The following is a 25,360-nucleotide window of genomic DNA, read 5'->3' on the forward strand; positions in this document are numbered from 1 at the left end:
TAGATATTAGATATCTGTAGATATTCTGCTATCTTTTAATTGTTAAGTGGAGTAAGAATAGATGACTGTTTTTAACCTTATTCTGAAGTGAATGTGAATATCTATGGTGAAACAGTAGAGACAGGCTGAGCTTTGCTCTCTGTGTATGGATTGATTGGGATGATCTAGTAGTCCATCTAACTCGTTGGGTGTAAATGTTCTGAAAAAAAAACTTAAGATAATATAGTCAAAGGAAAAAAAGGGGTAGAAAGCCCAGACTGTCGTATGTGGTATAATAAGCAAATCATTTCAAGACACCTTCACCCTCGACACTGCACTTCTTTGGGTGCTCAGCGACATTGTATGTACCGCAAAGTGTGAGGTGTGTGTGTGCTGTGTTGCAGGACCGCTTTGGATCTAGGGGGCGCTGTTTTGCTGTATCCATAGTTCCTGCTAGGAAGAAATGGCACAATTTGTGCTTCCTATATATCAAAAACAAAGACTCCGCAGCCAGGGTGAAGTTTTTCTTTTTTATTCTTTACAAGTATAACCAGTCAGTTATGCATTTTAGGTAGCGTGGCAAGGGGTTTTTTTTTTAAATTCCCATCAGTGTCTTTTGGACAAACGCCCGTTTCTTCAACAAAGAGATTGACTGTTTATGCTCGCAATGACAATGTCGACTGCCATGGACTTCCATTCTCAGATAGCCTCCATCATGGAGATATTAGCTAACTCCGCCGTCGCAGAAATTTGCAAAGTTGTGGACGACGGATACGCCGTGGTCCATCTGGAAATGTCCCGGAGTCAGAAGGAGAACGAGTTTCTGCGGCGGAAAATCAAACTGTTGGAGCTGCAGATCGCCCGGTACCGAGCGGAGAGAGTGAGGGGAACGGAGAGCTCCAGCAACAGCCGCTTCCTCGGGGTTCGCCTTCATACCCGGCAGGATAGGGCTACTCTGGCAGGTATGGAAAACCACACTCCACTAACTTTTCCGAATATGTTCATTGGTGCGTTGGTTTTCTGGTTACATCGGTTACATCGCGATTATAAACAAATGTATAATTATGTAATTTCATCCTCAACTTTAAAGGACCAATTGACCCAAATTACAAATACATTTTCTCATCTGGAGTAGTGGTTTTGATCCATCTCTGAGATATATATTATTCCTCCACTCCAATACACAGCGTTGAATGTAGTATATGTATAGCACTGACAAAATAGAGGTGACATTAAGTTGACAGTGACAGAGTGAGAGACAGCTCGCCACCGGAACCTGCAGCAGGTGCTCATGTTGTGTAGCAAATCACGTGACGTCAAAGTTTACGGGTCTGTCATGACCCAAAGCAGTTTATACATTTTTTGGCTAAAAGTTAAATGTTTGCGTATATTGTAACGTGACTGTACGATGTAACAATTGTATATTGTACAGAAACACATTTTTCAAGTAATCAATTCAAATAATTCATTTGAGATGTTCAGCCCTAGTTCAAATTTCCCTACATTCTAAAATTCCAGACAGAAGAGTTTATATCAGCTGGTAGAAACACTCAATGGTGACTGTACTGTTCTCCCTGTGTGTTGTGTGCTTTGTGTACGTTAACACAGTTTAACAGTCAACCAAACTCAGGTACACTTGAGCCAGGATCGGAGCGTCTTGCTCCCTTTATTTCTTTAGATTTAGTAGTAATACCACGAGTGAAACTGCAAATGAAAAACAATACAAAACCTTAGCGACACGCTGTAAAGAAAACTAATAAACAGTAATAATATTTAAAGAATAGCTGAAAAACGACACGGCACAAAAGAGCCGTTTACCTTAACAGTCGGCTGCGATACACCAGGCTCTTAACTAGTTGGGGTTGTAGCACTTTGTAAACCTGCTGTAATACAAGAGTTTAACAAAGTGTCAAACAATGCAGAATACTTCAGCCAGTGTCACTGGGCAGACACAACACAACACAAATGGTACATTTTCACCAGATAGATAACAATGTGTCATGTTCATAGAATGTTCTCTAGAGTTGAGTTGAATTAATGGCCCATCATTGTTCTCCTCTTCTAACAGGCCCGGCTCTTCAGGGCAGGACCAGGCCTCTAAGCAGAGGGCCAGCGTCTCAGCAATCTTTGCAGAAGAGCCAGTCCATCAACCTGGACCAGGACCCAGATCAGGAGGTTGTGACCACCACTAAAATAGAGGTAGCTACTCCACAGTACAGTAACCACTAAAAGACATTTTCATTAAAGCTATCCTGTGAAATCTTTGTCTTTTAGTTTGACCTGCTTCCAGACTGAGATTTGCTGTTGTTTAGTGTTGTTTCCTTACTGACACTTATTTGTTGTCAATTTAGGTTTATTGTGTGTTTGGCTTGTTTGAAGACCTTGGTTTCATTTGGAGGGATTTTCAATATAATCAATAAAAACCCTGTCCTGTGTGAGGAGTGTATGTGGCTGACATAGAACATAGAAGTAGTCCCAATCACACACATATTTCACAGTTGACCACACGCTGCTGAACTTTATTTTATCTCAACTAAATATAAATGAGATTTATAATGAAATGATCTGAAACATTTCATTATTGATGGACATTATCAGAGTCAAACTCTATGTTGAAAGACAGGGCTGGCAGCTGTATGTGTGAACACTAGGGAGGCAATTATTAGTCGAAGTTGTTGACAGAAATTGATGGAAAACCAGTCACACCAAATAAACCACAGGTCATACTGTGAATCTGTCGTTTCACAGACACATTGTTGTATTTTTTCTGGGCTGTGAGTAAAATCATTAAGAATAATGTAAAATCAGTCTTGTGAACTGGTTTAGTCTTGACTCTTGATTAAGACTGCTGCAGGATGGTTATATTGATTTATAAGTGTAATAATTGAAATAACTCACATATATTTATATGCTAGGATAGCATATTATGATTTCTATTCTTCGTACTTCATTTTTGGTATTCATGATTGTATATTGTTTTGGTATTTAGGGTTGTTATTTGTATATAACGGGTCGCCTTACAAGCCAGAGCCGCTACTGATCTGATTAGTGGATGAATCGTTTCAATAATTGATGACTAGTTGCAGCATGCATGCACTGCTGAGGTAGAGGTAGGCAGTGTGGTCCAAGCCAAGGTAGTATTATCACCATGCCCTGTGCTGCTTCCTGATTGACCTCTATCAACTAATCAGTTCACACCACTGCAACATACTGAAACTGTTCTGTTGTCAATCATTGATCTGAACTCTGGCCATTAGTCATAAATATTTAGTGCTAGAGAGAAATCCAGAGATATGAAACCAGACACTTTAAATGAACTTTGATTTGCTGCTAAAATGGGACAACCTGACCTTACTGTTGTTCCTGGTCAATATCAGTAACAACTGAACTGTTTGTTTCAAATGAAATGTTTGATTGACTTTTTTTCTTCCATTTATGTTGTAATTGATGGACTTGTATGCACAGTTTATAGGAAGCTGGAAGGATGTGGTGCTGCAGATCAATCACATGTGTTCTCCTGGATCAGGGTTCCATGTGTCTCTGGAAAACCTGGAAAACAGTTGAGCAGTTCTCCAGTCATGGAAAACACATGGCAAAATGTCCTGGAAAATGATTTAAGCATTTCCTATCAGAATTCCCCCAAACAGATGACAGTGACAGCAGGGCTACGTGATGTTAATGATCATATTAAAATTCAAATGGTGACGTGTGTTTATGGACGAGGGAATTTAGAATGCGCCCCCAGCTCACCTGCAGGCTCCAAAAGTAGTTACATTATGCTTCAAATGTAAATATCAGTCACTGCTGGCTAGTTTATAGATTAACATTGCTTTCTTGTTGAATCATGTTAAAGTGATTAGCATGTTGTTCTTGCCTGCAAAGGTTTAAGGTTTGTGATTCGCTGGTCAGGAGCAATGCTTCAAATGTGTGTTAGTCATTTTTGAGGCAGTTTGATAATAATGAATGTGATGCCAGGGTTAAAGCTATGGATGGCATTGACTAAGTGCTGGCTAACAGTGTTGTTTTACTTTGTTAGCATTGTCTCGTAAGTGCTGCATTGTCATGGTTAAAGAGACCATAACATGACATGAAATGTTTAACTTTTGTAGCAGTGTCTCATAGTGTGTGTTTAGCCTCAGTGCACTCAGTTACCTTAATATTACTAATAAACTTAATATTAAAGTATGTTGTGATAAAGTGATGAGTCACTGGCAGCAAACACTACTCTCACTTTAATGTAGCTTTAGTTTTTAACCATCATATGGTGCTTTTCCACTACACAGTTCCAGCACTACTCGGCTCGACTCGACACGGTTCCAGGAACGACCTTTTCCATTACAAAAAGGTACCTACTCAACGTTGGTGGGGTCGTCATAGCACGGCTCTGTGATACTGCCGTGACTTTGTTTTATATGCAACACAAACACATAAACAATGGAGGACATGGAGGCGATGGTGTACTTGCTGCTGTATGTGGCTTTCTGTCACGCACAAAGCAAGAAAACTGAGCCATATGACTGTAACACTGCTGCCGGTATTTAAAAATGCCGGGTTTGATTCTTGTGGGGGTTGGCTCATGACTCTTCCAGCGACAACTCTTCTGACCAATCAGTGGCCGGCAGTCTGTTGACGTCACATTTAGTATCGGCTCGGCTCGCTTGGAACCTCAGCAGAGCAGGTACTAAAAAAGTACCAGGTACCAGGTACTATCCCTAGTGGAAACACAAAAAAAAAAACGAGCCGAGGCGAGTCGAGTCGTGCTGGAACTGTGTAGCGGAAAAGCGCCAATAGTGTTAAAAAAGGACAGAGAGTGACTGATATAAAACCTGTTCCTCCATTGAGTGAAAGGTTGTCACTGTGAGCATTTTCAATCAATCAACCAGTCTGTATTTATATTCTGTAAATATATATATTCTTAAATTCTGTGTTATCCGTCCTAGAAAGAGAGGTAACTGAAACTCTGAGTCAGTCACCATGGTAACTGACTCTGTGAGAGTTTCTACCTGTCTCCTCTTACCTGAAGCAAGCTGCCAGACATGGTTTGTCCGTTTCTTCCAAATCTGATAGATATCGAGGCAGAATTAATCACAATTCACAATGCCTTATGTTGGGAGAGGATTTTAGGGCTGAGTTGGATGTGCTTTTATTCTGAGATGAATATCTGTTAGAATGTATCACTGTTCATTACACTCAATCATTTCTTAACATTCTCTGGAGAATGTTAAGAAATGATTGAGTGTCACATTTTAGTCTTAAAATCAATGACTCCAATATTTATAATTAGTAAAAATGTGTTAAATAAAAGTGTTAAAATAGTGTAAAATGTTAATCTATTAAGCAGGATATTAGATGAGAGGACATATGTTTCTGTTGGGGGTTTAAATTACTACATGTTGAAATAGTCATAGAATGAATATATACTTTGTTTAATAGCCTACGTCAACTATGAATAAAATCAAAGTGAACATACTCAGAGTTGATAGAAGTAATTCAGATCAGCTGTTGTGGAACCGGATAGTCAGAGTTTTTCATCTCGGAGTAAGTCAACTCATAGTTCAGGGTTAGACTCAGAGCTCAGGGTTAGACTCAGAGCTCAGGGTTAGACTCAGAGCTCAGGGTTAGACTCGGTGTGGGAACCCTGTGATTTATTACACATGCAGTATATCTCTATCATTGTACTATGTATGTTATTATTTTCTTTCTTTTCTCAAGTAAGTAACATGTTAAGCTTATCTGGCCCACTGTGTTTTATACAAATGCATAGATCATTTGACCCATAGTGGTCACAGACACACTCCTAGGTATCCAGTCTGTAGCTCTTCAACACACTGTCAGCAACCTGATAGAGGGATGTGTTAAGTACAGCATGTGGGTCTCATTGTCCATATGTTGTATTATAATCAGATTATTGTAGGCAGAAATAATCAACCTCATCATCAGTCCTCAGTACTCAAAATGTGAACATTGTGGACATAACTGTTAATGCTCCTCTCTGTTTGTCCTTAAAGTCAGCAGAACCTGAGGAGGAGGAGCTACTGATTGTGAAGGTGGAGGGAGCATTTGAGAGCATCGCAAACGTCGCCCCCGACGACCAGGACTCCAGTGACCCCCGGCCAGCCAGACAGCACAGAGAAATGGAGGTCAGTGGATCCAACATCGTCACGTTTGTTGTCGGCAAGACAGCTGAAACAGACAGCAGCAGCAGCAGCAGCAACACTACCCACAATCCCCAGCTGGAGTTAACTCAAGGTGATGTCAGAGCAGGGGACAGTCAGCCACCTGCAAGCTCAGACACTCTGACTTCCTGTGATGATGGCAGGAAATATAATGACGCTGTCTCAGAGGTGATAGTCATAGATGGAGAGGGAACGTTAGACAGAGAGGCAGAGGAGTGTGAGTGGTCAGATGGAGGGAACATAGCTTTAGACCCTAGCAACAGAAAAGCAGACAGAGGGAGAGACAGACATGATCAAACTGCAACACCCATGATTCAGTGTGTTGAGCTGGAATCAGCAGGACAGAGTTCAGTGCCTGTGGCAGCGTCTGTTTTCCCTTGTCATGATACTCCAGTAACTACCTCCAGTGATTCACACACAGTCCACCAGGCCAACTCTTCCAGCATTGCTCTGCACCACTCTGCCAGCCAGCCCAGCCACAGCTACCAGAAACCTTCCAGCAACCTCCACCTGGCCTTCTACCACGCTGTCACCATGGAGCGGCCATATGGCTGCACCAGCTGCATCAAGCGTTTCTTCCTGGAGTCTGACCTGCAGAAGCACATGGCCAGGCACACCAGGGAGAAACCCTACACCTGTCAGGTGTGTGGCAAGAGCTTCGTGTGCCAGAGCCAACTGGACATCCACCGCAACGTGCACACAGGCGAGAGGCCTTTCAGCTGCTCCATCTGCAACCGCCGCTTCTCCCATCCCAGCAACCTGAAGAGACACCAGAAGATCCAGCACTGATCACACACATGAAGTTTTACAGCCTGTTTTTCTGAAGACAATTTTACACAAGACTTACTGCTTGACTTTTTATACCAGTTGAGACTTATTTTTCAGAGTGCTCCATTGTTCATTAAAAACAGCACAAGATGTGCGAGATGACTGAGAGAAAATCCCAAGAATCAAAATCACATTGAGGTGAAAAAATTAGTCAGTTCAGTATCAGTTAATCACAGAAATCATTTAAATAATTTTCAGTTCCCACATCCGTCCAAAAAAAAACTATTAATTTGTGAAATACTATGGGTTTGATGTACTAAAGGTGTAAAAACGTGTGCAAACATGACATCACCTGCAAAAAATGTGCAAGCTGATCTACTAACGCAGTTTGTCATAATGAATATGTAATATGAGGCGTTTTAACCACAGTGTGCAAAATGCAGGGAGGAGAAAATGTAAATATGTTATTTAGCACACGCTTTGTGATTTACCAAACTTGAAGGTACGCTACCTTTGAAGGGCAGGTATTAACCAGCTGTTACTGTGCACAGATGACTGCTGTTACTGTAGAGAGACGAGACGGAGGCACAGTGACAGGATACACACAGGACAGATTTTGTCCACCTGTGTTAATATTTTTGGAGTTGAATATTTTTGGTTTTACTAACAGCATTGACTTTGTCACAAATACTCAGTATATTAGTTAACCTCTTCCACTAGAACCAGATCACATTTCATTTTGTTCTTGCAGCTTTCTGCTCGTCCAAACTCTCCATTAAGACACAAAACCCTCATTTAAATACTGCTGTCTGTTCCTGTTGCTCCTGTTTTCATTTACACAGTTATTCTTAGTAGATCACCTTCAAAACACACAATAACTAAACATGCAATCACTGTGCACGTGATTTATTACCGGGTCACTGCTTGTTTTTGGCAGAAACTCTCCTATTTTGTATCTGCTCAGTCTCTGTCTGGATGGCATGTGGGTTGCTCTGGTTGCCTCACCGTCACACACACACACACACACACACACACACACACACACACACACACACACACACACACACACACACAGTAACACTTTCTCTGTCTCTCTCTCTTTCTCTCCTCCAGTGTCAGATAAACAGTTTTGCCAAGGGTCTAGAATAATACAATACATTCAATACAATAAATCAATGAATAAATAAAAAGACAATTGCAGAAAACATAAAACATGTGTTTTGTGTGCGTCTGTTTGTTTGTGTGTGTGCTTTTCTTTGTGTGTGTGTATGATTGTTTGATGACTGTAGATTGGTTTAGCCAGTCTAACTTCATAATTAGTCCGTAAACCACTGCATGTGTGTATGTAACACATTTATAGATGAATAATATTGGACTGTGTGTGTGTGTGTGTAACTGTACTATAGTCACATCATATCGTACTGACATGGGCTGGAATATGTAAAGTCTCCATGTTGCCAAAGCATAGAAACAGTTCAATTAAGGTAATACAACAATATTATTTATATTATAAAAATAATCACAGTACAATACATTGTCCATCATATTCAGTGATGTTTTAATGATGTGACTCGCTCAGTATGCTGCATGTCTCTCTCATAGCATCTGTTGTTTTTTACAAGTCTCACTAATTTAAATCAGATCAGAAACATATATTACCAAAGCAGTGCAAATATTTTATCATTAGCAAATAATATACAATATTGAAATCAACAATCTTATGGAATACAATATAATGAAAGATGTAATCGCTCATTTACTATAGAGTATATTCATGCAGCTGTTTCCACACACTGACTTTTCTTCCCATATAGACAGGACAGTTTCTGATGATTTCAAAGAAACCCTCTCCCAAATCCTTCCATTGTCTCAGAGTAGTAGGAAGTGAGATTCTGTCTCATAACAAATGAACCGCAGCTTGGCCTCTCTGGGTTAGGGTCAGGGTTAGGGTCAGGTACTCTCCCACCATGAACTCTTTGTTTAGGGTCAAATAACATTAGAATTTACCTGATGATTTCATGGGTTTGTTCTAAAATTTGATATACTTTTATTTTTATTTAGGTCAGTCCTGAAGCCCTGATGTGTGTGAGCAGAGTGTCAGTTGCTCTCTCTCTTTCTCGACCGCACACCCACTGCACACTGACCTTAAGTAGCTACACCACTTGAATAACACATTCAAATTCAGGAAACAGCTTTAAATCCCAGATGCATAGACCCGTTGGCAGTTTAGGCCTGGTAGGGCTTGTAGTACATATTTTAAATAATATTTGCCTGTCTTTTATGATAGTAAATATGATATGCTTGAGTTTTGGAAAACAAATGTGCACAAAGTTTGAAGACCTCACCATGGTCTCTGTGAAAAACTGAAACTAATGGACATTTTTCATTATTTCATGAAATGTTATTAACCAACAACTAATCAATCGAGAAAATTGAAAGTAGATTTATAATAATAATGAAAATGATTGATCCATAGCCCCAAACTTCAATCTAATAAACATCAGATAATTTGCTGTCAGATTGTTTAGATATATATTATTAAACAATCATGATAAAATACACAATAGTGAAGGTTTAAGTCAGAAAAATCAACTCAATAACCAGCTAAGATCTGACTAGTGCTGAGAAAAGCAAGAACAAAAACAAAGACCCCAAAATGCATCTTTCTTTGAAATGTAACTCCATTCAGTGGTAAACTACTATTTACTGTATATGATGAGTAATATCATCTCAGAGTCTTCTCATCATATACAGTATGTGTTTGTGATGAAGCATGAAATGTTTGTGTACATAATTACTTATAGTGATAGTGAGAATAGATGTTCAGGGTGTTTAAAGTTGAGGGTTGATGAGATTACAGGATAATGAAGCAAACACCAGTAAACAGGCAGAGACAGAGCCTGCTGCTATGTAGTAGTAGGGCAGTTTTGCAAACCAAACTAAGCTAAAAGAAGAACTAAATTAAAAAATATGATATATTATTAACTATTTAATTGAATTTAAATGATACAAGGTAGAAAACAAAAAAATGATTTAATGATACAAAATAATTTGAAACTAATTGCCATCAATAATTACATCAGAAGCAGCTTGATTCACCAGCTGCTAAACAGAAGTGAACAGTACAGACCACATAATAAAGCAAAAAACACTTTTATTACATTCATGCATATTTCTTTTTAGCTAACTAAAGTGTTAGACTAGTGTTGTAGTTTAACTGTTGCACCTCTAGAAGAGCATCTACACCAAGAAACATGATTATATTTCATATTGAGTAGAATCACCCATCACTTCAGTACAGTGTGAAGTCCAGACAGGCAGATAAAGATAGCCTGTCATTAGCATTTGTCCCAGCTCAGATCCAGCATGCTTCACTGCTCCTTACATGACAGATTGGTTACCATGGCAGCACTAATTCAGTTTTAGTGTGTATTTAGTAATGGAGCGATCCACTGGGAAGAATGGAATCAGGTGTTTGGATTCTTTGTCATGAACTTCTAATTTAAAATGATTTTGAATAACAGAGATTCATTCACACATAAGTATGTTCTCATGGATCCATACCAATTGTAAATATGCCAATAAACCATATTTTCAAAGGTTTACTGTTTGATTTTTGTAATATTATTAGAAGGCTCCATCTGTGATTTATTCAGCTAAATTATTGACATTTCTCATTTATTTAATTATGAGCATGTTGCATCCTATCTCATATTTAGCAATAAACTGCATAAACAGCAGCCTAATAACTCAATAAACAATACTACTGTACTGCTGTTCTCTGTTATCTGTTGACTGGAGGACTCATCTCATAACTTCCTAAACACCTCCCTCCTCTTTCCAGGGCCAAGGATGTCTGAACACCAGCAGCCCTCAGAGCAAGGAGGAAAAGATGGATGAAGTGCAAGGTATCCATTTGTTTTCCTGTCAAACACTTCATACATTAAATGGCTGTGAAAGTGCTTTTATCTTTACTACAGTGTATCAATCTTTGTGCTTTACAGTTATTTGATTGACAAGCTGATAATAAGACAGAACAAATGACAATTAAAAAGAAAAATAACAACAATAATGATCATTTTAAAAAAGGAATAAAACAAAGAACAATTTAAAGACAATACTGGAGATCAATGCATGCAAGAGAAAAAAAATGAAAATGATCAAAAATGTAAATTAAATAAGTGGAAATTAATAATAAAAGTAAAATAGTAAAACATTAGGTTAGAATAGATTAAAGGACAAAAGAAAGGTCAAATAGAAGATATTTAATAAAAGCTGGACTACAATTAGGTTAAGAAAGAGACCAAAAGCCAAAAGAAATAAACAAATAAAAATGAGAAGATAAAACTATAGAATGATAAGATATTCTACTTTTTAAAATAAAGTGGACAAAAATAAAATATATATATACACACATATAATATCTATATATATCTATATATATATATATATATATATATATATATATATATATATATATATATATAGATATATATATATATGTTTTAACATATATATGTTGTGTTAACATAAGTGCCAAACAATATTCCCTATCTAGTCTATGTATGTATGACTTGGAGAATCCTGGAGTCATATTAGATTCAGGATTGAAATTCGACAAGCTACACATCATCTCTAAACTCAGATCAATTCTTTGAAATTGTGACCTGGAGAAAGTCATCTGTGCCTTCATATCATCCCACCTTGATTATTGTAACTTTGGTATCCAAAATGATTAAAAAAAGAGGGAGCGCATTTCTCCCATTCTGTCCTCCCTAAAGTGGCTGCCTGGTAGCTGCAGAATTGATTTTAAAATCCTGATGATTTTTTATAAGGTATTAATATTGTATATTACAGAACTCCTTTTTTAAACATTTATCTTGGGGCATTTTTGCCTTTATTTGTAAGAACAGCAGTGTTATAGATGCCAACTGGAAACGGAGAGAGCAAGGGGAATGACCTGTAGTAAAGATCCCATTTCGGATTCAAACCAGGGATGCTGCAATTATGTGGCACACACTAACCAAGCGCCTTTAACTGTGCCTAACATAACCAGCTCAGGTATTTCACCTGTAGCTTTTTTAGATCTGTGTTGGTGTCATCATGTGTGACTCTGCTTTTCTATTATTACTAGTATTTGATCATCATTCTGATCTCTCTTCTCAAATTAAAGGTATTATTATTATCATTATTATTATGCCTTCCAGTATTTTCTCACAGTTCTCAACATAAACTGCTGATGACACACACAGCTTGTATGTTCCTTAATTTTTTTCCTTTGCTGTCATCTCATCAGGTAGCACTGCAGAGAAACATAGTCCTTCTCAAATGCTGCTGGAGTGGCAGGAGAGCAGTGAGACTGAAGCTATGGAGCAGCCATCTTGTTCCATGTTGTTACCACAAACCATATCAAGAAGGTCATCATTGAGCCGAGTAAGAGCAAACCCCACCTCCAGTGTCACTACTGTTTCCAAAACTGGTCAGACAAGTTCTGCATCTATGTTCCAAGAAATTCTCAGCACCTCACTTCCACGTGAAGTGGAGGACAGCTGCAGTGTTGCGATGGCACTTGTACGAGGCGGCCATGATGGAGCTGAAGAAGATCAGAACAATGCCAGTGAGAGGTCAACGTGTCAACCACTGCTATGTATTCAGATCAAGGAGCCACACACTGAGGTGATGTTTGAAGGTAACAGAGCCTACAGTAATCACGTCTCTATCTTTAACAACCCCCCTGTTACCACGGGGACAGTGGACTCCCAACAACAAACGCATTCAAAAAATTCTTGGTGTGGAGTTCAGCAAACGGAAACCTTCTCTAATCAAAACCAGCTTTATCAACCAACTTGCAGTCAGAATGGAGAGTGTGACTCAGTGCAGCAGCAGCCCTGCCTCCCTTATGCTTGCACCTTCTGCTCACGCCGCTATGCTCATCAATGCCAGCTACGCATCCATGAGCGCGTACACACAGGGGAGAAGCCGTACCAGTGTGTCCAGTGTGGGAAGAGCTTCGGCCAGTTCTGCAGCCTTAAGCGCCACCAGATGGTTCACACAGGGGAGAGACCGTTCCCCTGCCCCCAATGTGGCAAGCAGTTCTCCACCTCCACCAACCTGAAGGTCCACCAGAGTGTCCATACTGGGGAGAAGAGGTTTCACTGTTCCAAGTGTGGCAAGAACTTTTCCTTTCTTAGCAACCTAATCAGGCACCAAGCTCTTCACACCACCAAGTAACAAGCTGGATTCACTTCTATATGATGTAACCCTCTAAGGCTCATAGACCCCTAAAGGCCCATTTATGCTCAACGTTAAATACGGATACAGATACGGAAAGAGCCTTCTGTCCGTGCTCCACGTTCTTTTCGTCCGTATTTCTGCACGTTTCCATAAAGCTTGCGGATACGGACCAAACGGAGCAGTACCACTGGAAAACCATGGGGGAGCAGTGTTGCTGTCACTACTTGATACGTAGCTCTAGTGAGACATGAAGAAGAAATAACAATGGCAGAACTACTCAAACTTTTTGAGCAAAGGTTGTGCGAGTTGGTTAAAACTTTAAACATACAACAACACATTGTTTTTGTCTTTTATGCAAGATGTCTCCTCCACAGTCGCCATGTTTGTTTTTGAGTTTGTTGTTTGTTGTCATAAACTTTTGACTCTGGGCTGCCCCCTGGTGGATGTATTGGTTAACATCCATGCTAACATGAAGGACGCAAGTATGTGAGCAGAAACCCCGCCCCCTACCAAGTGTCACCTGTCAATCAAAGTCACCACCTCTACCCAAAACATGGACGCTACGTCTGAGAGCTTTCTACTGCTAACTCGGCAGCTAGTTCGGCGGCTAACTCAGCTAACTGGCAAAGTGAAAACTTAAACTCCACCTACATTCATTTAGTCCTACAATTGGATGTTTGAGCATCACTGTGTAAAATAATGTATGTGCAGCATTTGACACTGGAAGACTGTGTGCACATTCATCAGCTGAGGCAAAACTTTCTCTGTACTCATTGAAAACTGCTATCACTTAACTATTTTGGAGCCAGCCAGGAAGTAGAAGCATCTTATGGACATCAGGGGGAGTCTGACTGTTAAAGATGGCAGTGTGATTGACTAAAGCTACTACCAGAAAATATCCAATGATCAATGATTACTTCATCCAAACCATCAACTTGTTTCTTAGACCCGATTCCAACTAGGCTGCGTAAGGAAGTATTCCCCTCAGTTAACACTTCCTTATTAGATATGATTAATCTGTCTTTGGTGACAGGTTGTGTACTACAGTCCTTTAAGGTAGCTGTAATTAAACCACTTCTTAAAAAGCCTACCCTTGATTCAGAGGTTCTAACCAACTATAGGCCGATATCGAACCTTCCCTTTCTCTCCAAGATCCTTGAGAAAACAGTTGCTAATCAGCTGTGTAACTTTCTACATAGTAACAGTTTATTTGAGAATTTTCAGTCTGGATTTAGAGCTCATCATAGCACAGAGACTGCACTAGTAAAAGTTACAAATGACCTTTTAACCTCATGGACTTCTCTCTGTCCTTGTTCTGTTTGATCTTAGTGCTGCCTTTGACACTATTGATCATCAAGTCCTGTTGCAGAGACTTGAACATTTGATTGGTATTAAAGGAACAGCATTAAAATGGTTTAAATCATATTTATCTGATAGAATGATAAATCCTCCATGCAAACAAAAGTTAGACATGGTGTTCCTCAAGGCTCAGTGCTTGGACCAATACTATTCTCCTTATATATGTTTCCTTTAGGAAACATTTTCCGGAATCACTTTATAAATGTTAATTGCTATGCAGATGATACTCAATTATATCTATCAATAAAGCCAAATGAAATTAACCAATTAACTAAACTACAGACATGCATTAAGGACATAAAGGCCTGGATGACCTGCAACTTCCTGTTATTAAACTCAGAAAAAAACTGAAGTTATTGTGCTTGGCTCTAAACACCTTAGAAATTCATTATCAAATGACATAACTACTCTGGATGGCATTATTCTGGCCTCCAGCACCACTGTAAGGAACCTAGGAGTTATATTTGATCAGGATCTGTCCTTTAATTACCACATAAAACAAATTTCAATGACTGCCTTCTTTCATCTACGTAATATTGCAAAACTAGTCCATGCATTTGTTACTTCTAGGCTGGACTACTGTAATTCATTATTATCAGGCTGTCCTAACAAGTCTCTAAAGACTCTCCAGCTGGTCCAGAATGCAGCTGCTTGTGTTCTGACAAAAACTAGAAAGAGAGATCATATTACTCCCATCTTGGCTTCACTGCATTGACTTCCCGTAAAATTCAGAATAGAATTCAAAATCCTTCTCCTCACCTTCAAAGCGCTCAATGGTCAGGCTCCATCATATCTTAAAGAGCTTATAGTACCTTATGTACCTACTAGAACACTGCGCTCCCAGCATGCAGGTCTACTTGTGGTTCCTAGTATCTCTAAAAGTAGAATGGGAGGCAGAGTCTTCAGCTATCAGGCTCCTCTCCTGTGGAACCATCTTCCAGATTTGGTCCGGGGGGCAGACACCCTCTCTACATTTAAGAGTATGTTCTCCAGCTCAAGAAGCAGGAATAGGGGAGAAGGGGGTGGTTAGTCACACTTTTTACTTTTCTTTGAATTCCTCATAAATCATATACTGAACAGATTCCCTTTTAATTTGTCATTGGAGCCTAAAGTGTCATGTAGGAATAGAGCGGTCTTACTCTCCTTCAGCTGATTGTGTTCAGAAGACGTGCTGTAATAAAGAGTCTCATAGAAAGATGACTGGCTTCTCTGTATCGCAATCGCAAAATGTGCGTCGGTCAGAACGCAGCTCACAAGGTTCCCCCAAGACAAGGATGAGACAGTTGATCAGGTTATGGCGCTTTAATTCAACTGAAAGTCACCCTTACAAAGATGGTTGTTCAGGTGTGTATGTGTGTGTGTGGTTCTGAAATAAGCAGAAATAATAATAACCATTAATAACAAAATACACAATAATAATAATAATAATAATTATCTTTAGCATCTCAATTGGTTCCTCAAGCAAATTAAATCTAACATACACAATCACCAGAATTATGTGTATATCACATAAAGATAAGTGAGAAAGAAAAGAGACGGTATAATATAAAATAAATGACCGTTCGTGTCATTACTGTTGATAATTAGCACCCTTAATCATTACCAAGACACGCTCATTAGCACCAGATATAAACTTGAATCTAACCGGTAACAGGTAGCAGCACAACAATTGAATGCATTTGGTAATCAAACATAACTCAACTCACATTTCTCTGGACGCACATCAAATAACAACCAACTAATTCAGAGCAACAACTTTGTCCACTTTATGTACAAAATAACACTGCTCCCGACTGTCTCCACTTCTCTCTCTCTCAAAATCCAGCAGCACACTGCTTTACCGGGCGCGGCAGCGCCCCTAGTGGTCAGGCAGTGTTCATCACCTGCTCTGTCATACAGTCTTCAGAACAGCAGCCCCCAGCAAATTTGCAGTCCTCAGTCCATCACTGCTCATCCTCTTCCGGTACAGCAGGGAGTCTGATGAGACGGCTCACCGGTCGAACATATGTGCGGTCCCTGACTTTGTTCTCCGCTGTACGAACCAAACCATCGGCACCAGGGAACACTTTGCTGATTTTCCCCACAGGCCACAATGCTCTGGGCAGTTGAGGGTCGACAATCATCACGACAGTGTCCAACTGAAGAGGGGGTGTGTCTGCCTGCCACTTGGACCGGGTTTGTAGCATGGGCAGATAGTGGCGCAGGAACCGTGCCCAGAAGCGATCAGACAACACCTGACATGCCCTCCATTGGCGACGACTGAGCAGCTCTGAGTCGTGGTACACTGCCTGAGGTAAGGGTTAGGGTTAGGGGTCTGGCCGCCCCATCAACAACAAATTGGGGGTGAGGTCTGGGTCTGCTACGTCGGATGATACGTAGCCGAGGGGCTTGGAGTTGAGAATGCCCTCAATCTCTATCAGGACGGTGGTCAGCACTTCTCCGCTGACAACTTGGGAGCCCAGGGTAGCAGTCAGGGCAGCTTTAATCAACCTAATTTCCCGCTCCCAGGAACCGCCAAAGTGAGGCGCACTAGGCGGGTTGAAGCAGAACTTGATCTGGTACTCTGCCAGCTGGGTTTGGAGAGAAGGATGAAGGGCTTGGAAAGCTTCCTGTAGTTCTCTATTTCCACCCCGGAAATTGGTGCCCTGGTCCGAGTGCAACTCCGACGGTTTCCCACGACGTGATATGAACCTCCTCAAGGCCATCAGGAAAGAGTCAGTGTTGATGCTGGAAAGCACTTCAATATGGACTGCTCTCGTTGTGAGGCATTTAAAGAGCAAGCCCCAGCGTTTCTCATTCCGACGGCCAACTTTAACCTGCACCGGACCGAAACAGTCAATCCCAGTTGAGAAGAAGGCTGGTTGATGTAGCCTGAGCCGTGCAGGGGGCAAGTCTGCCATCTTGGGGTTGACAGGTTGGGCTCTCCACCTCTGACACTCGGGACATGAGCGCTGCTCTCTTCTTATAGCCTCATGGCCACGGAGAATCCAGAACTTCCTCCTCAGCTCCGCGAAGAGCCGCTCTGCACCAGGATGTTTCAGATCATGATCGACCTGTCGGATGAGCATTCTGGTTACAGCATGTCTCGGGTCAAGGAGTACAGGGTGGATCACATCATCCTCCAAATTTTGACAGCGCCGTAATCGACCGCCTACTCGTATCAGCTGGAAAGATGCATCATATTCTGGAGCTAGCGTGTTTAAGCGGCTGGAGGAAGGGACTTGTTTTCCAGCTGCCAAGCACTGGATTTCTTCAGGGAAGCTGTCTCGTTGAGCGGACCGTAGAATGCTGAGTTCCGCCTCCTTAAACTCCTCTGCTGTAGGAGTCTCACTAGCGTCAGGAGCCGCTTCGTGAAGGTACTTTGCAGTTGCCTTCACCAGTTCACTGTAGGTACTAAACTGCTGGGCATCAGGCAAGGAATGGTCGGTGCCTATTACCGTAGCAACCAAGCACATTGTAGGCTTTCGTAGCTCCTCCGTAATGTCTTCACTGGTCGTGATTGGGTGCACTGGCCACTGGTTGGGTGGCAGCCACAGGAACGGGGGTCCACTGGTCCAACGATCCTCACCAGTGAGATCTTGCAGTGATTTCCCTCGTGTGAGGTCATCCGCGGGGTTCTCTGACGTCTCCACGTAGCGCCAGGCCTGGCTATCAGTTAACTCCTGAATTTCCGCTATGCGGGTTCCTGCAAACACCTTATAGCGGCAGGAGTCCGACTGGATCCATGCAAGAACTGTTGTGGAATCTGTCCACATGACCACTCTGGATATCTGCAGGGTGAGCTCTCTGGTTAACAGGTTTGCAAGCTGAGCGCCAGTTGATAGAGATTTTAATTATGCAGCCCATATAACAATGGAGGGAGTAGACAGGAGTCCAGGATGTCTTGTATTGAAAAAGGTTTATTTTCTTGGCCAAGGAGTAATGAGCGAATGATCAGTACACATTACATGCTACTGACGCTTCCTTCATATTCTGAAGCTTCTCTCCTCCGGGATAGACTTTAAACCACACAGATAATGCCCAAGGTTGAGTCATGCCCAAATATGGACAGATCCAACACATCTACAATATACAGAATTTAGTGTACTGGTCTATAGACAAAACATTGCTTAGACAACACTCAGGACCTTTGTCCTACATTCAACACTATATCAAAACTCTTGACTGCAGCTGCCTCGAACCCCATTCAGGGAAAACAGTCAAACACATATCTGACCTCGGCTGCTATAGCAACCCTATCAGAAATGGCTCCTGTTTTCCCCAAAAGGAGCAGACACACAGAGACAGTGTCTAAACCCTATCATTTGGTGAGGCCTTGCTTATGACCGCAAAGCCTAGTTTGACCCAGTGCATATTAATGATGGAAAATTCCCTAACAATCCCCTCTTATTGATCAGGAGATCAATACTGACTACCCATACTCTAGACATTACAGTGGCAAGACTACCCACGGAGTACCTCAGAACAGAAGCAGCATCTACCGTACAAATCCACAAAAGTCACATAAGACAATCAAATAGTATTGAAAACATAAACTCACACAGTAACATCATTCCATTACAATTAATGTCCCTAGGGAAAAATAAAATGAATTTAAAACATTTCATGAAAATCATTGAAAAACATTTCATGCAAATCATAACAATTCCCCTCTTATGTACCACATGCCTATTCTGTCACATGACACATGAGTTCTGCCTTCCGGCCAACAAGGGCAGTTGTGAAGCTCACCCTCAAAGGAATGAAGAACCCCTATAATACTGAAGTATTAAAAGGAGCTCAGGACAGACGTCATGAGTCATATGCACCTATCTCACAGAAGCTATATTTCCCTAAAGATCCTGAAAAAGCAAACAAGAACCCTGTGCTAACTACTCCTAGACTAGCAAAGCACTTAAGGCCACGCCTCGATGGTATGGAGGTAACAAGACCTATGGTTTACCTTATCTTATCCTATTAGGAAACCTTACACTTTGAAAGGTGGTACATACATACACATGTGATTACAGCAATACAGCAAAATACTCATTTCATCCCTGAAAAGGAAAAGTTAAATCACATTAACAATTTTAATCATTGTCACACATTTGATTTATGCACTGACGAGTCTTCAACCCATGTACTTAACGTACAGTCGAGGGTCACCACCATGGAGAGGTTACTAGCACTTTCGAAGCATGGTGGCCTTGAATCCAACATCCGTTTCATCCTCTTCATCAGTTGCAGTTGTTTTTTTCTTTTTTTATTGCATTCAAATACACATTTATGAAATCAAAATCACATACAACATTCTCTATAAACTACACAAAGAAATGATTCTGCTTATTCAAACTAGAGAAATGTTTAACTGTACTTCATTAAACAAAAATGATTAAAGTGATTAATAGTTATTTTGAAATTTGGAACACACAATAAAATCTGGAATCGTTAAAACAATGAAACCCTGAAAGGAAAATAAAACAAGGAGTACATGAACACACAGAAGCCTCTGAGTTTCATCCGCAGACAGCAGGTGATACGCATCTGCCTCAGTTTAACACTCAGACACATCACGCCTCCCACTATCTGATTCATTAAACTAAATACTTTTGCTTACAGACCTGAGGTCTCCTCCTCCTCGTCATCATCCTCCAGGGAGAGGTCATCCAGCCCAAGACGCTGTATCCACTCCTCAAAGCCTCGATAATCATAATATCTCATTGTCACATTATTGTTAACATTTGTGTCAACAGTTGTACACACCTGGGGTGCTTGAGTGACGGATTTAGTGGTCTTCTTCACCATCAGCTTAATCAGCCAACTCATACAGGCACAGAGGAGGATGAGGAGGAGAATGATGACCAGCAGTGTAGTCAAAAGCTTGATCAGGTTGGACCCCCATGGTCCGAAGATACCTGAAAAATCTCCAAAATTAAACCCATGGTTAACATGTAATTCCTTTATACCTAATGCAGTTTCATGTGCCATTTTTCTTCAAAAAATGAATTACTCCGTCCTTGCAATCAGAGTCTATTACCTGGTTTGTTTCTCCAGGGCTCTCCCGCAGAGGGCACCCCCTCTTTGAGGACTCTGTAACTACGACTGTATCATGAGCAGAGAAGCCTCCCTGCTCTCCATCTCCTGAAACTTTCAGACCTGTAACTTGGCCCAGTTCACCTAGCAGGAGTGAAAATATGAGTAATCGTCTGATTACCTGCAATTGACCTGCACATCCTCTCCGGCAGCTGGGGGGGCAAGTCTGCACCTTGTGGCATGAATCCATTCTGCCTTTCCTTCAACCTTTAATGCTGTCCTGGTTGTCAGCAGCACCTGGTACGGTCCTTTCCACCTAGGAGACAAAGACACTTTTTCCAGAGATTTGATTAGTACATAGTCACCCTCCTTAAAAGGATGAATTGGTTCCTCTGATGGTTTGGGGAGCCTTTCGGATACCTGCAAATGATATTTTCTCAAAATCTCAGTTAGTTTTTTCACATAATCAGTCATGAACTCATCCGTCCAGAGCAAGGTAGTTTTGTTTGGAGTTAAAGGGGGGCTTGTCCCTGTGGACATTGGCCTCCCCATCAACACTTCATGAGGACTAAGTCCTGTGGTTGCGTTTGGTGCACTTCGAATTGAATACAACACCAGAGGTAGGGCGTCAGGCCATTTCAGACCCGTCGCCATTACCGTTTTAGTCAGTCTTTCTTTGATAGTTGCATTCATCCTTTCAACTTGTCCTGAACTTTGTGGGTGATAAGGAACATGTAACTGCCACTTGAATCCTAAAATAGCTGACAGTCCCTTTGTGATGTGTGATACAAAAGCTGGACCTCTGTCACTATCTATTCCCTGTGGCACCCCGAATCTTGGGATTACTTCCCTTAGAAGACACTTCACAACAGTTCTGGCATCTTCTTTCCTGGTTGGGAAGCATTCAACCCACTTTGAAAATCGATCAGTTATGACTAACAAATACTTGTAGCCTTGACAACTGGGCATATGTGCAAAATCTATTTGCATATTTACAAATGGACCTGATGGGGGTTCTAAATGGTCATGTCGCACAGTGCTGTTCTGTTTTCTGGTCTGTTGGCATATCAAGCAACTTTCAACAAGAGTTTGTGAGACCTGTGTGATACCCGGTGCAAACCATTGTGAGCGAATAACATCATTGATCACCCCTCTTCCGACATGTGCTGGTCCGTGTGTAACACGTGCCAGAACATGTAGGAGAGCTCGAGGACAAACTGGTCGACCATCAGGGTGGAGCCACAAGCTAGACTCCGCATCAACTGTACAACCTTTTCTCAACCAAAGACTACGCTCCTTATCATCAGCGTGATTTTGCAACATCACGACATCATTAACGGAGGGTAGCGAAAATGGATGGACAGGCTGTGTGGAGGCACACTGACGTACCATGGAGGAAGAGGAAGTTGCTGCTTGTTTGGCTGCGAAATCAGCCATTGCATTTCCTCGTGAAACAGGATCATTTTCCTGACTGTGAGCAGCACATTTCACAATTGCAAGCTGGAACGGGCGCATAATGGCGTCTAGCAGGTCATTTACCAACGCATGATGTTGTAATGGCCTGCCAGACGATGACACAAACCCTCTCATTTTCCATAATTGACCGAAATCATGAGCTACACCAAAAGCATATCGTGAATCAGTGTAGATGGTGGCAGTTTTACCAGAAGCGATAATACAGGCCCTAGTGAGGGCATATAGTTCTGCTGCCTGCGCTGAAGTGCCAGGAGGCAGAGCTCGTGCTTCTAAAACCTCCCAATCATTTACTACTGCATAGCCCGCTAGGTGAACATTGTCAGATGGTCTGCTAGCTGACCCATCAGTGTAAAGAATCATCTCAGAGTTAGGTATTGGTGTCTGCAATAGGTCTGGCCTTGGTGATGTACACATATCAATAGTAGCAATGCAATCATGCTCAATTTCAGTTGTGTCAATCAGTGGAAGGAGAGTGGCTGGATTTAAGGGGGGTGAGCGCTTTAAAGTTATGTGTGGGCTGGAAAGGATGGTTGCCTCATAACCTGAACGTCTAGCTGCTGTCATGTGTTGAGTAGCTGACGTGTTTAAAATGTGTAATACTGCATGCGGAACGTGCACGACACAGTCATGAGCCAGTACAATGGGAGCGGATTTATCAAGCAGAATAGCAACTGCAGCCACCGCTCTCAGGCAACCCGGCATACCAAGGACTACAGGGGTCAGTCGAGACGAATAGTACGCAACAGGACGGTAGTGAGACCCATGTTTTTGTACTAGAATGCCTGTAGCAAAGCCTTCTCTCTCATGTACGTGTAGATGGAACGGCTGATGATAGTCCGGCAATCCTAATGCTGGAGCCATGGTGAGAGCATGCTTTAAGTTCTGAAAAGCTTTTTGCATGTCATCAGTCCATTGAACTGCAGTGGGAGCTGACTGCAGTGTGGCTGCTCGCAATACAGAGTCCATAGCCGCATACTCATAAATCCAGTGTCTGCAATAGTTCGCCATCCCTAAGAATGAAAGCATGCCCTTCTTAGTTCTGGGGGGAGGCATGTTGACCAGCAGTTTCACCCTTTCTGGTGATAGGAGGCGCTGTCCATCCTTCAGGAGGTGACCCAAATATGTGACCTCAGATCGGCAAAATTGCAGTTTGGGCAGTGATGCTCTATGTCCACACTCAGCTAACCTCTGCAGGAGCAAGACTGAATCAGTTCGACAAGCTTCCTCGGATGGAGAGGCTATCAAAAGATCATCTGCGTACTGCAGAAGTGTTGAACCCCCTGGGAAGTGGAGGTCATCAAGGTCTCTTTTTACCGCTGCTGCGTACACTGTTGGACTCTCAACATAACCCTGTGGCAAACGCCGCCATGTATACTGTTTGCCTTTGAACGTGAATGCAAACAGATACTGGCTATCTGGATGCAATGGTATAGAGAAAAAAGCTGAACATAGATCAATGACTGTGTAGTGTGTTGAATTGGATGGTAACGAGGCTAAAATCGAATTAGTGTCTGGCACAATGGGAGCTGTGGGCACGACAATATTATTAATAGCCTGCAAATCTTGCACAAATCTCCATTCATCTGGACGATTTGGTTTTGGGATGGGCAAAATGGGTGTATTGCATGGACTGGAAGTTTGCACCAGTACATTTTGATCCAATAGAGATTGAATAACTGTTTCAATTCCAGTAATGGCCCTGTGAGGCAAGTTGTACTGTCTGATAGCTGGCAATGTGACATTTGGTTTGAGTGTGACTTTATGAGGTGGAGCCGAATTCACAAAACCTACATGATTTTTATGTTTTGCCCATAAATATGAGGGAACCTCTGATAACTCTGATGGAGCCCCATATTCTGCAGGATGAGGTGGCTGAAACAAAACAAATGTGCTATCTGGTAACTGAGTGTTCTCACTTAATGATAACAAATACAGTTCCTCGCCCAAGTTTATTATTGTTTGGTTTTGAGAGGCTGTTACAGCTCCTCTCAGTGCTTGGCATCGAGCCACCATTTTACCAAGATGTTTCGCCTCTTTTCCGGGTGCAACAGCCACAGTGATGTGTGGAAATGAATCTTTAACATCAAACAGTGTATGTTGTGTGTCAGACAGTCGGATTGGAATAGCGCACCCCTGCGGACCAACAAACAAACATTGCTCACTCTCCAACCCCTCTTGTTTGTTTAGGAAATCATTAGCCAATACCTTATACTGTTCCAAAGGGTTAAAGGCTGCCGTGCAATGACACGTCAGGAGAGGCCTCATGGCAGACATCAATGATGCACATGCTGGTGATGTTGTGGCAATTTTCTGAATGTTGGGCACTGTGAACATAGAAGACATGTTAAAATTTGGCAATGTCCAACAGTACAAACAATCAACAGTGGATTGCAAAAACTGAAATGCTTGGGCTGCTCTGTGATCAGGTAGAGTTAAAAACAGCCCTTCAGGGGTGCAGTGAATTGTTGCATGGAGCTTACAAAGCAAATCTCGCCCCATGAGGTTAATTGGGCTCTTTTCAGATATCAGAAAAGAGTGCTGTACATTTGTGCCTTCTACGCTTATCTCAGCTTGATGTGATAATGGCTCTTTATTAGGAATGCCAGAGACTCCGACTGTTGTGATAAATCTAGAGGTCGGAGTGCACACATGCTCAGAAGATTTTACTGTGGAGATAGTTGCTCCACTGTCCACCAAAATATCAACATTATTTCCATTAACTTGAACTGACATCATTGGATCCTCAGAGGGATTTTTGGAAATTTGAATAGTTGCAGCTTGAATGTGAATTGGTTGTTCTGATCCTATCTCTCCATGGCCTCCCTATGCTTGATTGTAATATGTCTGCGATGTGTGCGCAGGCGGCTGAGGTGTGTGTGTGTTAGGAGGAGGAGGATGGGGAGGAGGAGAGTAAGGGTTCGGCTGTTGAGAATATTGGGGCGCCTGTTGGGGTTCGTATGTGAGGCGAAGCTGGTTTGGATTTATGGGATTACTTTGACACTCTTTGGCCCAGTGTCCCTTTCTTCCACATCTGCGACAATTTGATTTCTTTTTGTTGTACTTTCTGTGTGTGGGCTGCTCTCCACTCTGATACGGTGCCTGTTGCACCATCTGTTTAGACCTAGAAGTGGATTTTTCAGTAGTGAAAATACCACTCCTGTACATATCCATCAGCTTGCCTTTTGTTGTTTTCCAACCTATTCTTTGCCAATCTGGGGCTGACAGTTTGTATGCTGTGGAAATTTGCGGTTTCATATTTTGCAGCAAAATGTGAATGGCAAAGAGAGCATTCTCCTCTCGTTTCATTCCAGCATTATTATCCCACACTTGCATAAATCGCTGAAGAAATTCAGGCA

At 41.7% G+C, this 25,360-nt stretch overlaps 1 protein-coding gene across 1 annotated transcript; it reads left to right on the forward strand.

The window, feature by feature from the left end:
- Positions 1–475: 475 nt before the first annotated feature.
- Positions 476–13,154, forward strand: LOC128367092 (zinc finger protein 250-like). Its single transcript, XM_053327897.1, has 6 exons — positions 476–941; positions 2,048–2,178; positions 5,988–6,937; positions 7,426–7,447; positions 10,768–10,831; positions 12,220–13,154. Exons 1-6 carry the CDS (start codon positions 638–640, stop codon positions 13,152–13,154), a joined length of 2,406 nt encoding a protein of 801 aa, XP_053183872.1. The 5' UTR covers positions 476–637.
- The last annotated feature ends 12,206 nt before the right edge of the window (positions 13,155–25,360 follow it).

The sequence above is a fragment of the Scomber japonicus genome, chromosome 2 (genome assembly GCF_027409825.1).
Source record: "Scomber japonicus isolate fScoJap1 chromosome 2, fScoJap1.pri, whole genome shotgun sequence".
NCBI lineage: Eukaryota > Metazoa > Chordata > Actinopteri > Scombriformes > Scombridae > Scomber > Scomber japonicus.

Coding starts and splice junctions, on each gene's coding strand:
- LOC128367092 (XM_053327897.1), top strand. CDS start 638: ATGCTCGCAATGACAATGTCGACTGCCATGGACTTCCATTCTCAGATA. Junction 942..2,047: donor GGATAGGGCTACTCTGGCAG/GTATGGAAAACC, acceptor CTCTTCTAACAG/GCCCGGCTCTTCAGGGCAGG. Junction 2,179..5,987: donor TGACCACCACTAAAATAGAG/GTAGCTACTCCA, acceptor TTGTCCTTAAAG/TCAGCAGAACCTGAGGAGGA.